This window comes from Vulpes vulpes, chromosome 2 (assembly GCF_048418805.1).
Source record: "Vulpes vulpes isolate BD-2025 chromosome 2, VulVul3, whole genome shotgun sequence".
NCBI classification, from domain to species: domain Eukaryota; kingdom Metazoa; phylum Chordata; class Mammalia; order Carnivora; family Canidae; genus Vulpes; species Vulpes vulpes.
This window is the reverse complement of record NC_132781.1, coordinates 146,379,136-146,393,526: the sequence shown is the minus strand read 5'-3', so window position 1 is coordinate 146,393,526 and position 14,391 is coordinate 146,379,136. Positions and strand designations below refer to the sequence as shown.

The 14,391-nt window shown below is 44.1% G+C and overlaps 1 protein-coding gene across 1 annotated transcript in view; it reads left to right on the top strand.

Moving 5' to 3' along the window:
* LONP2 (lon peptidase 2, peroxisomal) overlaps nt 1-14,159 on the top strand; it is a 96,542-nt gene extending 82,383 nt beyond the window's left edge. The window contains exons 13-15 of the mRNA XM_026014480.2: nt 9,982-10,189; nt 10,609-10,799; nt 13,741-14,159. Of these exons, the coding sequence (XP_025870265.2) occupies nt 9,982-10,189; nt 10,609-10,799; nt 13,741-13,962 (621 nt within the window). The 3' untranslated portion in view covers nt 13,963-14,159. The remainder of the gene's footprint in view (nt 1-9,981; nt 10,190-10,608; nt 10,800-13,740) is intronic.
* Nucleotides 14,160-14,391: the final 232 nt, after the last annotated feature.

Here is a 14,391-nt window from a genome sequence, read left to right as displayed (position 1 = left end):
TACTAGAAAAAAAAAATTGTATTGTACTACTGAACATAGCATCTTCCTTCAGGAGCTTTATCATCACCTCCTATCAGTTTAAGAAAAAAAAAGATTTTTGGAAGAATAAGTCTGATAAATTACACAGAAGATAACCTCTCCCTCTGACATTCAAAGTCAGTACTAGATATGCTTTTCCTCAAGTCTTAAAACTGGGGAGAGGAAAAACAGTCCCTAAACTCATCTTGTTTATCTGTCTACACTCTGAGCTGGTCATTAAAGCTAATGAGCCTCTCTACAAAACTCTGTTACAAGAATAGAACTTGTTTACTCTTAGTGGTAAATCTGGTCTTGAACAGTAGAATCAGAGGCAGATTAGTTATTTGAATTCTTAAGATGTCATGGATTTAAATTTTGAAGTGTTGTAAGAAATGGAGCAAAACTTTCCTTGCTTGAGAAAGTGAGCAAAATCTGCTTTTTTTTTTGTCGTGTGAGAATGCAGTGGTTTTTGAGAGTGAAGATGTAAACAGGTTCTGTGTCCTGCATTTCGAATGGGCTTTTTTCTTCAAGCTTTCCAGAACAGTACGTTCCAGCAGTTCTTTGGGAAGTTAAACTCGAGCAACAGATAAAAGACTGATGCGTGTTTCTGTTGCGTATACCCCTTCTCTCCCAGCCATTCCTGCTGCCTTTAGTTCTGGGAGCATTGTAGACATTCTTGGAGCGTTGGCAAAAAAAGGAAGCAAAAGAACAGAAATGAGAAATTTTATAAACACTGCTTAACAGCTCTGTTTGATATCATTGGAGAAACTCATTTTCCTCTAGTCATCTGAGCCCTTTGCCAATGTGAATCTAAAAGGTAGAATCTAGTAGCCATTTGCCTTTTATAAATAAATAGCATCTTAGAATTGGAGGTCTGGCGTTTGGGAATTTGGAGCATTTTTTTAAGTATTTTTTATTTTATTTTTTTTTAAGATTTTATTTATTTATTCATGAGAGAGAGAGAGAAGCAGAGAACACAGGCAGAGGGAGAAGCAGGCTCCACGCAGGGAGCCTGATGTGGGACTAGATCCAGGGACTCCAGGATCACGCCCTGGGCCAAAGGCAGGAGCTAAATCGCTGAGCCACCTAGGGATCCCTGAGTTTGGAACATTTTTTTCATCTTTTCCACACTTGAGAGGATTCACCCTGTAGCCTGGGGTTTCTGTCTCCACCTCTAGTGGTCTGGTGACAACCTTCGACCCCAAGCTGCTTCACCACCTTCACGTGAGCTTTTGCATCTTGGGGATGAAGATTTATGGAATGTTTAATTGCCCCCGAGCATCCTCCTTTTGATACCTGGGAAGAAGCTTGAAGAGGTTAAATGAGTCCTGCAGATTCACATAAGGTGCAAATAGTAAAGGCAATATTCAAACTCCGAATAGCCGACAGCAAGTCCAGGCGGCTCCTCTGTGGTACCCTGTCAGACGGAGTTAATTCCTGTCCTTCCCTGATGAGAGAGAATGGTTTGAAGTATGGCCGTTTAAAAAATAAAAAAAGACCTCTGCTGTGTGTCAGATTTTTGTTTGTGTTCTTACCCAAGTAGTGCTGTGTTTTAGAATGGGAGTGGTTGGCCTGGGCTTCTTGGCCACTTTTTTGTGTGTATCTGTTAGGTATCAGGCACCATCCAAGACCGTCTAACAAGTGACACATCTTCTAATTCTCACTCTCGGCATCTTTCCAAGAACAGATGAGGAAACAGGCTTAGAGTATTTAGATAACTTGCAAGAAGACACAGCTTTTGCCAGAGTGGAGATACGATTCAGGCCTGACTCCAGAATTGTGAGCTGTTTCTCACCTGAGAGGAATGTCACACTGGTACATCTGAGGTCTCGGTTCTCCCAGGGGACTCGCATTGGCCAGCCTGTGTCACTCTTCTTCCTGTGCTCCTGGGTAGAAGGTCTGGGGAGAGATTTTACTAGGAATGTTGGAGTATGTGTTGAAGTGGTCCTTACAAAAAAGGTATTGTAAGGCCCCTTTTTTGGTTTAAATGCCTATAGTCTCTGTAAAGGTAAAAGTCTAGGGTCTGTCATTTCTTCTAGAAAGAGTTTCAGTCATTTAGTAAATATGTATTAAGATGCTGCTGGCAAATACAGTAGTAAACAGGCCAAGGTTTGATCTCTGCCTTCATGATACTTAACTTTCATTGAGAAAATAAGTTAACACATAATTATAAGTTGAGATTAGTGCTGTAAGGAAGATAAGCAGGTGGCACTGAGATTGGGGTCACTGCTCCAGCGCTGAGATGTGGTTTTCAGGTAACCTTGGGCTTGCTGATGGATTACATAATGGGAACAAAGGAAACAGTCATCAGAAACGACTTACGGGTTTCTGGTGGGAACAACAGGATTTTTGTGTGGCAGTGCCATTTACTGCGAGGGGAAAGACAGGGATGGTGAATGTGTCAAATTTGAAATGTCTGAGGCATGAGAAAGGAGACGTGTGGACACACAGGCCTGTTGCTCAGAAGAGAGGTCTGAGGTGGAAGTATAAATTACAAAGTTGTCAGAAAATAGAGGACATTTAAAGTCCCAGAAATGCTGAAGTCACCAGAGGAAAAAGTATACACAGAAGAGAGCCAGTGGTAGCCTAGAGGCAGGCCCTGAAGAATGCCAAGTTAGGGTCTTGGAGAGGAAGAGGAGCCCTCAAAAAAAAGTCAGAAGTAACAAGCAGGCAGGCAAGAGGAAACGGGTTTTATGCTGCCATGAAAACAAAGGAGGAAACCCTCCAAGAGGTAATGTCCAAATGTCCAGTGTGTTTGCTTTTGTATATTCGCTTTGCTAGTGTGGAGGTTGGTGACCTTGGAAGAGGGGAGTGGCTGGCATGAAAGATTTGGGAGGGTGTTGAAGAAAGAATGGGAGGTGAGGAAACCAAATTAATGTGTAAGCTCCTCTTTTCAGAAGTTGGCTGTGAATGATTGCAGAGAAATGAGGTGGCTAAAAGAAGTTTGGGGGCCGTAGGGAGAATGTTTGCAAATAGAGTCATGTGTGCTGATCACAGCAATTCAGTAGGGAGTAGGACGGATATTGCTGGAGGGACAGTGGGAACAAAGTCTTTAGGAAGGTGAGATGGGATGGCATCCAGAGTGTGAGGGGAGGAAATGATATGCAACCATGATACCCTTTGTGGGGTATAATGAGGAGATGGCCAAGAATACTGAGCTAGTTACAAGAAAAGGGTTATAATGATGGAAAAAACAAAGGCTTGTTTTGTTTTTGTTTTGTTTTTTGTTTTTTTGTACCAGCAGAGAAGTGCTGTCAGGACAGAGTAGGTGTAGAATGTGAAGGTGGCAACATCAGTAGTCTTGAGGACAAGTGAACTAGGAGAAGAAATTAGGGGGGGGGGGCATTCAAATTCAGATTTCAGAGGTGGTGTGATTTCTGATGATGATAAGGAGACCTGGAAGAGAGTGGCTGGGTTAAGGTGAGGAAAGCATTGTTGGGATTGAAGAACTATTCAGAGAAGCAGAAGCCAGGTAGAAGCAGAGCATCAGCTGTTCGCCAAAGACACCTTGGATGATAGCAGGATGCAGGGTGGTGAAAAAGAGGAAGAGTATTTTGAAAACAGAAAATAGTGAGAAGGGAATGAAGGTTGGGAAGCCAGCTGCCATAGCAAGAGGGTTAGGAGAAGGGAGGCAGAAGGAGGCCTCTCACTCACTAGGTGATAAATCCAGCCTCCTTGAGTGGGATGCGTTCATCTGACACATGGTGGGTAATTATATGTATGTGTTTAGAGAGGCTTTAGGATTAGGTGAGTTAATGTATAAAAAACAGCCACCATAGTGCCTGGTACATGTTTTAAAAAATGAACAAATACTAGTTCCTGCAGCCGCTGTACTCCCTAAAAACTAACATCCCAGGACACCTGGGTAGCTCAGTGGTTGAGCATCTGCCTTTGGCCCAGGGCATGATCCTGGAGTCCCAGAATCGAGTCCCACATCGGGCTCCCCACAGGGATCCTGCTTCTCCCTCTGCCTATGTCTCTGCCTCTCTCTCTCTGTGTCTCTCGTGAATAAAAGCTTTTAAAAAATAAAAATAAAAACTAACATCCCCAATCACCAAAAAGACAAAACAAACAAACAAAAAAAACCCCAAATCCTGTTTTTATTGTTTTGTAGTTCCAATTTTATACTTGCATTTTTTTAAAATTATTTATTTATTTATTTATGATAGTCACACACAGAGAGAGAGAATGAGGCAGACATAGGCAGAGGGAGAAGCAGGCTCCATGCACCGGGAGCCCGATGTGGGATTCGATCCTGGGTCTCCAGGATCACGCCCTGAGCCAAAGGCAGGGGTTAAACCGCTGCGCCACCCAGGGATCCCTATACTTGCATTTAATAGTCTTCATCACCCCTTACTATTCTTCATTCTCATCAAAGGTAACTCTGCAAAAATATGTTAGTGCCAAAAGTATGACTGATCCAGCAAACTAACGGTGAGGAAGAAGGGTAAGAAGGCACATTTTTATTAATAGTTCTACCCTTTAGGATTCCCTAAGCAGGTTGAGAAATGAGTTCTAGGAACTCAGTCTAGGTTCCAAGTTTAGGAATAGTTATCTTAAGTCACCTTTTCCAATACAATGAGATTTCCTAAAGAGACAAGATCAATTAAACTCACTTTAAGAAAAGGAAAGTTAAGGAAAGCTCTCCCTGCACTGGGAGAGAAGGTGGGAAAGGAATGAGCGAGGGCACAGGTGTCTGCAGTGGCCAAGGTGTCCATCATGCTGCGCATGCTGACATAGCACCGAGTGCTTCCTCAGAAGCTTGGGCCGGGGCCACATCCAGGTGCAGAGGAAGTAGGAAGGACTCAGGAATCAAATAACCGTTACTTAATCTTACTTGATCTGGTCAGTTAGGAGATTGCTATTAATAACAGTCAGCTCGGTTGTAATTATTTTTATTGGTTACAAGAACATCCTTAGGAAGAAATGAGAATCTTACAATTGTCATCCCCCTCCTAGTGAAAGCAGGAGAAGCTTCCACTTCACTGGGTACATATCCTAGCTGGCCAGTCTTGCAGTTGACCAAGATTCTCTGGCAGGAACAGTCTTAAACTCACAGATCATAAATCAGAAGAACAGGTAAGCTCTGGTCGTTGCAGGATAAATTTAATTCTCAGCCGCAGAAAGCCAGTCCTGCACGCCCTTAAGTGTTTATGTCCTGTCCAGCCTGCTAGTCCTAAGATTATGTTTTCTAAGTATTGCAGTCTCCATTCATATTTTGTATTAAAGCCTCAGCATTGGCTTCCTCCAGTGGTGTACAAAAAGTCCTTGTCCAAAGGTCACTGCCCTAAAATATAATAATATTAAAGGAAAGAAGATAGGCATGCAGATTTTTAAAAGCAACTTGATTAAGGGTGTCTGGGTGGCTCAGTTGGTTAAGCACTTACACCTGATTTCTGTTCATCTTATGATCACTGGGCTCCATACTCAGCAGAGTCTGCTTGTCCCTTTCCCTCTGCTCCTCCCCCACTCACTCACACTTTCTCGCTCTCTCCTAAATAGATAGATAGATAGATAGATAGATAGATAGATAGATAGATAGATAGATTTTGAAAATAGGGGCGCCTGGGTGGCTCAGTGTTTGAGCACCTGCCTCCAGCTCAGGGTGTGATCCTGGGTCCTACGATCAAGTCCTGCATTGGGCTCCCTGAGAGGATCCTGCTTCTCCCTCTGCCTATGTCTCTGCCTCTCTCTTTCTGTGTCTCTCATGAGAAATAAATAAAATCTTTGGGGCACTTTGGTGTCTTAGTGGTTGAGCGTCTGCCATTGGCTCAGGGCGTGATCCCAGGGTCCTGGGATCGAGTCCCACATCGGGCTCCCTGCAAGGAGCCTGCTTCTCCCTCTGCCTCTCTCTGTGTGTCTGTCATGAATAAATAAATCTTTAAAAAAAATAAAATCTTTCAAAAAAATCTTTTAGAAAATAAAAAAAGCATGTTGAATGGAATGCATCCGAAGGTGAATTCCAGGAGATTCCATCAGCGTGTTTGCCTTTGAGACAGACAAAATCAGGTGCTAGAAACGGGCAAAGTTTATTAAACTAGTGAAACGTCCAAAAGAAGTCTGGTAGTAAATTACTTCCCCATCCACTCCACTTAAACCTGCTGTGCCACACGCGCCTGTGTCCTACGGCACCGATGCCGCACACTCAGCCTGGCCCGGTGCCCCACCACGAGTTGATTTTGCCAAGAAAAGGCTCTACTGAACGGGGCTGGAGGCAGCTGGCTGTCTGCAGTGTGCAGTGCCAGGCCAGGCTGGGGCTATTTAACACAACTTTGAGGGGACAGTGCTGTATAGACCCCGGCACCTCCAAGGCAAACGGGATCTGACCTTCCCTTTTCTAAACACTACACAAACAAATTTACAACTAGAAAAATGAAATATTCATGAATTCCAGGCTTAGGATCTTCATACAAAGACTTGAAAGAAGTTGGCAGATGGATAGCTGCCATGGTGACAGCCCTGGCAGGAGCATAGAAAGTGCTCGGAGGTGTAAAAGCCGCCAGTTTATAGTGTAAGCGTCACCGCCGCCAGAGCTGCACGGGCCGCGGCCCTCTGGTAGCTCAGGTGGTGCGCTCCCCGCCGTGCGTGGGGGCCCCTGGCAAGAAGGCCCGGGGAATCCCTCGTGTCCGCAGGCCTTGGCTCCCTGGAGAGCCAAGCTCCCAGCTCTGCCCAGCCTCTTCTAGGACACTTGTCCCAGCTCCCCACAGAGGGGTCCGCACCTCTTCAGGGCTGTGTAGACGAAAGCACTCGGTACATGCCCTTTGTGTCCCCGGACTGGAGTAGAATCGTGACTTTATCTGATGGTCTTAGTCTGTCACTTCCGAGGGGCATTTGCCACTAGGTCCCTACGAGCTGTGATGGAGCCTCAGCGGAATGACCGGCAGACCCTCCCGCCCTCTCCGAGGCCGCCGTAGTAACAGGCACTGAAGCTGTGAGCCTTGGGGGCGGCCAGCAAGGGGCTCGGAGGGCCCCCGGGACCTGCTGTCTCAGTCCGCAGGTGGGGGACGGGCGCGGTTATACTCGGCTGTCCCTGCTGCCATCGAGCTGAGGGGGGCGGCCAGGCTTTGGAAGACAGGGTCTGTTATTAATTAGGTCTTTCGTTAAACATTTTCAACCCCCCTTCAATCTACATATTTACGTGATTGATACAATTATTACAGGAGAAATCAACCATTTCTTTGAACAAGATGTAGTTAACAGATAAGGAAATGGAAGTGTAAGGATATACCTGTGGGAAAAGGAACGGCAAAAATGAGCTTGGGGTGTTTGTGCTCCACTTTGACATCTAGTGGGGAAAACATTCTCAGTTTTGAGCCGAGGCCTGTCTTGGCTCATATAACTGATGATTCCACGGATCAGCAGTGCAATTAGAAACTGATAGGAAAGTACTGATAAACATAGTTTTGACATTACTGTGTTGAATCACTTTGTACAGAGTGCTCGGAGATAGATTGTTCTGTGAGGAGGGGTTAAGACGGCTAGAAAGTGTGCGTGGCAGCAGGAAAGGAGCACATGTCTTTACATTCACAGTTACTCGTACTCCCCTCGTTTCTAAGGCAAAAATACATAGAAACCTGATGTGTGACTGTAACAGTTTCAGAGCACGTGCTCTCGAAGAGTACGACTCCAGGGGAGCCTGGCTGGCTCAGTTAGGGCCCTGGGACTCTTAATCTCGAACTTGGGGCTGAGTTAGAGCCCCGTGGTGGGTGTAGAAATCACATAAAAATAAAGTTTAAAAAAAAAAAAGCGCGACAGGGCACCTGAGTGGCTCAGTCGGTGAAGCGTCTACCTTTGGCTCAGGTCATGATACCGGAGACCTGGGATCAAGCCCGGAGCCCGGCTCCCTGCTCGGGGTGAGGTCGGCTTCTCTCCCTCCCTCTGCCATTCCACCCTGCCCGCTCGGCCCTCTCCTCACTTAAAAATTATGTATGTATGTTTCCAAGTCTAAGAATTAAAGATCCTTTACCTTTTAGATAACTACTATTAGCCGTAATTACAGAGATTCTAGGGTTGCTGGTAATCAAGCCCATCTGTTCTCCTGCCTGTATGTTGCTGTTAAATCACAGATTTGTCATCCTCCCATCTTCAGGTTACTATGAGATCACTTCCCATCAAGTCTGAATAAAGTGCCTGTGGGCCCAAATGTTTCTGGCTTGGCCATATGCACTTATCTGTCCCCTGATCCTTTCTGTGAACAATGCACCAGTCACCTCTGCCCGGAGTACAAGGCTTCCAGCAGATGGAGAGTGTTGGGAGACTGTGAAACAGTAGTCAACAAGCACCTGACTCCTGATTCTTCCGGGGGCATTTTTGGTATTATTCTGAAAAATTCGTTTTGAGGATCTAAGCTGTAAAAAAGGGGTGGTTCTTGTTACAGCTAACCGCTAAGCATAATGGCTTTTTCTGTTAAATGAACTAACATGAGTCAGTGTCCTGAGGATTATTCTTCAGGATTAGTTCACTCAGCCCCAGAAAAGAGCCACCCAGAGTAGATGTCGTAAAGGTATAGGAAATTATTTTATATTCAAAAAAGACAAGCCTCGGGAACACTTTTATAAATAGCTGTTTCTATGTTTTCCTTAAATAGTATTGATCTTCTATGTCTTTCTCCTCAAGTACATATGGAACAGGGCAAGTGCCAGAGCTGAGGGAGGTGGAATCCGGGACATGCTTTTGGCTCAGCGTTTGGACTTCCAAGTCTCTCACTTATCAGATGAAGTCAATTAGAATTAAAATTTTTAAATATGAAACAAACTTTCAAAACATGCTATCAGGTTTGCCACCAAAACTAAGTGCCTCTTAGCTTTCGTGGATGCCACATGTGATTTTGGAGTGTTTTAAAGTCAGGATTTTCACCATCTAAGCCCCTTGGAAAGAAGCATCAGCAACGCAGCTCTTTTACCCAGAAACTCCCAACTCTTGGTTCTGCTTCTCCTCAGTGAGAAGGTTACCTCTGCTGGAAACATGTCCTATTTAGGCTAGTGGTGGGTTGACATGTTGTACTCAGCTCCTCTGACACAGTAGCTTGGTGGGATAGGGAATTTGGAGGCTCAGAGGGTGAGTAAAAGTGACTGTGATTGTGTTTCAACCATACTGTTCCTTTTATGTGTTCTCCTAACCTGGATGAACTGGCTCATCACCGGGCTCGTGGTCTCACGCAAATGTCACGTTCAGTTTCCAGCAGCAGTGAGGACACACAGTGGGCCTCCAGGCACACAGGAGGAGTATTATCTTCTAGTGTTCCTACAGCCATAACACAGATGGTAACGTGGCAGAGAAGTAAAATCTAGGGGGTTTCATACAAACCTTCATACTTGGCCACTGGAGCAAGTAGTTCTTAAATGTGTGTCTGAAACAGGGTTTCTGCTTTCAGAAGCAAATGTACGATTACTTAAAATGCAGTTAGGGGCAGCCCCGGTGGCTCAGCGGTTTAGGGCCACCTTCAGCCCAGGGTGTGATCCTGGAGACTCGGGATCGAGTCCCACATCGGGCTCCCTGCATGGAGCCTGCTTCTCCCTCTGCCTTTGTCTCTGCCTCTCCCTCCCTCTCTCTCTCTCTCTCTCTCTCTCTCTCTCTCTCTCTCTTTCTCTCTCTCTCTCTGTCATGAATAAATAAAATCTTTTTTAAAAAATACAGTTAGGTTCTGGAGAATTTATAAATTTGCAGCCTAATACAAATATTTAAGTAGATAAAACAGTTGGATTTGTTCCTTGAAAATTAGAGCACATGTAACTAATGTGGCTCCTAATCAGTAATTCACACCTATTTTAAGGTAAAATTGCTTCTGATAAATGCCAAACAGGAAGTTTTGTTTTTCTTCTGGCAGAAAGCTATATACATAGTTAAGGGGTGACTCCAGATCCTTTTGAGTTGAAGCTTAAACTGAAGAGGTAGGCTCTGGCAGCGTGTTGTGATGGGGTTGGCCAGTCTTGGTGACTGATCCTTTTTCTTCTTTCTCTCAAGGTGTCTGAACGGTTAAGTCAACCAGGAGTGGCAATAGGTCTGGCTTGGACCCCCTTAGGTGGGGAAATCATGTTCGTGGAGGCAAGCCGAATGGATGGCGAAGGTCAGCTAACTCTGACTGGCCAGCTAGGGGACGTCATGAAGGAGTCTGCCCATCTCGCCATCAGCTGGCTCCGCAGCAATGCAAAGAAGTACCATCTGACGAATGGTGAGTGGCCCAGCTGAGTCGGAGGCGCAGCGGGAAGCGGGGAGGAGCCTTTGGCCCATGCTCTAGGAGACCTCTCCCAGTTCTGGGACAAGGATTAAGATGGGCTCTAGAGGAAGAGTTATACACCTTCAAGAAAGTACAAACCTTTGATTTTGAAGACCCGTAGAAATTCTAGTTCCCATGTTAGGGCTGTGTGGCTAGTCCTGAACTAGAAACTGATTTCAAGGTTTTGTTTTCAGTTCTACTTGGAATGGAATAAAACTCTTCTTCCAGACCCCACTCTAATTGTACGACCCATTAATATTTTGAGGAATTCATTTACCCAAAACATTCATTTTTATCTTTTTGATTTTCTTTTTTAGGAGAAAAAGAAAACAGGTTTAATTTTCAACATTAAAATCCTTATTTCCTTTTTTAAGCTTCTGGAAGTTTTGATCTTCTTGACAACACAGACATCCATCTGCACTTCCCAGCTGGTGCTGTCACAAAAGATGGACCATCTGCTGGGGTTACCATAGTAACCTGTCTTGCCTCACTTTTTAGTGGGCGGCTGGTGCGTTCAGATGTAGCCATGACTGGAGAAATCACACTGAGAGGTCTTGTTCTTCCAGTAAGTCTGAAGAAAGTGATTTATGTGGTTTTAAATTTTTTTAATTTTAAGTTTAAATTAATAGTAGTTTCCCTTCTTCATATATATATGTATGTGTGTATATATATACATATATATATATATATATATATATATATATATATATATATATACCTTAGCTTTAAACACTTTAAAGTTTTATACTTGTAACTAATTCATATTTTTCAGTATTGATCATATAAAATACTGACAATTTTCCCCATGTTTTCCCTTCTACTAAGAAAGAAGACTTGCGAGGGAAAGAAATACTTCTGGTCATCAGAAATGTCAGCCGCTAAGGTGAAGAGTTAGCAAATTGTTAACCAGATAACTTCAATGTAAAACAGGATAGCAGCTGATTTTTTTTTAAAACTTTAGGCTAACTTCTGAACTTTTGAAGGCCCTGTGAGATGAGACCTCCTATAGATAACTTAGATTACTGTAGTTGATAGATTTATAGAAAAATCAGTAGAAAATGAAAGCTGTAATAACAAAGACCAGCTATGTCTAATTACTAAATTTTTTAAAAGTTCTATATATATGAAGCTTTGGGGCTCCCCTCCATACCCTAAACTACTTAGGAAAACACATAAAATGCAGAAAACTTGAGCGGTCATTTAGGGTTTTAAGTCATTCATTACCAGTACCAGTCTACAACAGAATTTTGGCGAATTCCTAGCAAAGTGAGAAAAGAACGTTCTTTATTCTGAGAACACCTTTATTTTATAAGATAATTGTGAAAGCAGATCGTAGAATCACCATTCAAGATCACTAAAACTGCTCTCATTTCGCCAACTTTTAAAATTCAGCCAGGAAGTCAAGCGTATTATTATAAGACATTTGTAGGTCTGTACTTGAACGGAATGGCTGATCTCTTTTCTTCACCTTACCCAGGAATTACTGCATTTAAAGAGACCGTAATAGTGGTTAATAGTGGCTAATACTAGCTGTGCTATTAAAAGGAAATGTAAATGCTTTACTGACATGAACTCTTCAGCTTTCTAGTTCAAGATGGTAGACTAAGCAAAGAGTGAAAGGAATAATACAAACACTCAAAAATGAATGGGGAGTCAGCAGCTGAGCGTTCAGCCAACTTCTAGAAGATAGTGTCCTCCTGGCTGGTGAAACAGAATTAGGGGTAGAAATGAACTTCTCGGCGGGAATCTGGGAAAAGCGTGGGCTCGGAGGGTCAAGGCACGGACCAGGAGAGCAGGAAAGAGATGGGAAACAAAACCAGGGGATTCAAAGAAAATTCATAGAAATCTCCATAGCATACATGGATCCTCGCTCTCAGGGCAAATAAGCACCTACGTCAAGACTTTCCCATCCCTCTGGGCCGTGGTAGCTTTGAGTAAGCCTCCAGTTTTAAACCTATTCCATGAAACAGCAGAAAAGACATAGCATTTAAAAATACTTAAAGCTGCCACTTCAGAGAACAGTTCAAGATCAGAGAATGAGGACAAAACTTGGATTGAAAACTTTGGTTTTAGAATTAGAGAAGTATTCTGAAAAAAATAATAGAAAAGCAAACAGGCAAATCCAGTATCTATTAGGCAGGCAGGCATTCTAGCAAAGAGGAAACGGAATCTAGCAAACTGTCAAATAATGGACCGTTTCCTAGAATTGAAGGTTACCGTCAGATTGAAAGGGCTTTACAGCAGTGAGGAGAAAGATGTCATCCCCACGAGTGGTCAGACAGCCGAGGAAAGAGCTGTCTCCTCAGCGACACCCAGACGTGCAGTACCTTCAAAACCCTGACGGAGAATGATTTTAAATCCAGTCTTGTATACACAGTCTTACCACCAGTCCAACAGGAGAGGAAACAGAAAACAGGCATTTTCAGACATGCAAGGAGTCACTTTGTCTTAGGCTCTCTGTGAGCAAGGTACTCAGAACGTGCTTCAGCAGTACACGAAGGGCCTGGACAGGAGGGCCTGTGCCCGAGGCTCCGGGGCAGCCAGCATTGGTGTGGGCGGTTGGAGGGCTCCGGGGGGCTGTCTGCGGGGCTTACGTGCTCTGGGGGTTATGCCTGAGAGCTGCCAGCACCCCAAAACAATGATGTTTATTATTCTCACAATCTCTGTGGGTCAGGAATTCAGGAGAGGCTTAGCTGAGCTGTCTGCCTCAGAGTCCTGTCTTCCAGTCAGAACACCAGCCCAGGGCACTGGGGTCCATGCACCTGACTGGTTGGCAGGATACCCCAGTTCCTCACCTTACGGCTTCTCCAGAGACTGTTGGGTGATCTCAAATATGGCAGCTGGCTACCTCCAGGGAGAGATGCAGAGAGACAGTCCTAGCAGCAGCAGCAACTCTCATTTTTTACTGGTTAATTGAAAGTCATACAGCATTCTGTTTCTTACGAGTCCCTAAGCCTGGCCCACATCCAAGGGGAAGGGAGTTAGACTCCCCTCTTTGTGAAGGGACCACTTTGGACCTATTTTAAAACCACTGTAAGAGCCTAGATCATTTGGGATATGGTTTCTTCATCAAGTGGCACAGAGATAGTTATGGCTTTAAACCTGTAGAGAAGGAAGTCATCCTGGCACACAACTGAGTTCTGTAGGAATGGTATTTGTGGTCAAAATAATGTAATGCCTTGCCAGAATCGACCTATAGATAAGATTGTTTTGGTTACAGAATGGGGTATAAATACTAACCTGACCGTGTAAAAAGGGATCATGGACATAAGAGGTGCTCGTATCTATCAAAAATTTAGAATTTTCCCCCATTAAAAGGATTGAATATAACACAAAACAAAGAATTCACTGTATATTAACCTTTTTAGTGGCTTTCCCAGCTCGCACTATAACAAATCGGGAGATGAGTTCAATGTTCTAAATAACCGTGAAAGAAAGTTGGGTCACGGATCTCTTACAGTCTGAGGATGACCAGAAATCTGAGTAACTTTCTTCTCTCCTTATAGGTGGGTGGGATTAAAGACAAAGTGCTGGCAGCACACAGAGCAGGATTGAAGCGAGTCATCATTCCTCAGAGGAACGAAAAAGACCTTGAAGAAATCCCGGGCAACGTACGACAGGATTTAAGTTTTGTCACAGCAGGCTGCCTGGATGAAGTTCTTAATGCAGCTTTTGATGGTGGCTTTACTGTCAGCACCAGACCTGGTCTCTTAAATAGCAAATTGTAGGCCCAAATCTCAACTTTTCAGAATTTCAAGTTATGAAGTGCCAAGAGGTATTGAAAAGGTCTTCCTTTGTTCATACCCGTAGAGGTCAGCACAGTGTCCCTTACTTGTGAATACGATCACAACAGTAACAAATCTCACTCAAGTGGTGGCTGGTGTTGATTACAGAAATGTTAATAAACTGATTAATAAAAATCAAATTGTCTTCAGTGGAATCATCACTGTCCCCGGAGGGGTACAGAGCATCAGTTCTCAGTGTGGTGCCCAGAACAGAAGCATCCGTGTGACCTGTGAACTTGTTAGAAATGTTAATTCTCAAGATCCAGACCTTCGGACTCAAACTATGGGGGGTGGGGGTGGGGCGCCCAGAAGTCAGTTTAACCCGCCCTCCAGGTGGCTCTTCTGCGTGGTCAGCATCCGGAAGAGCCACCG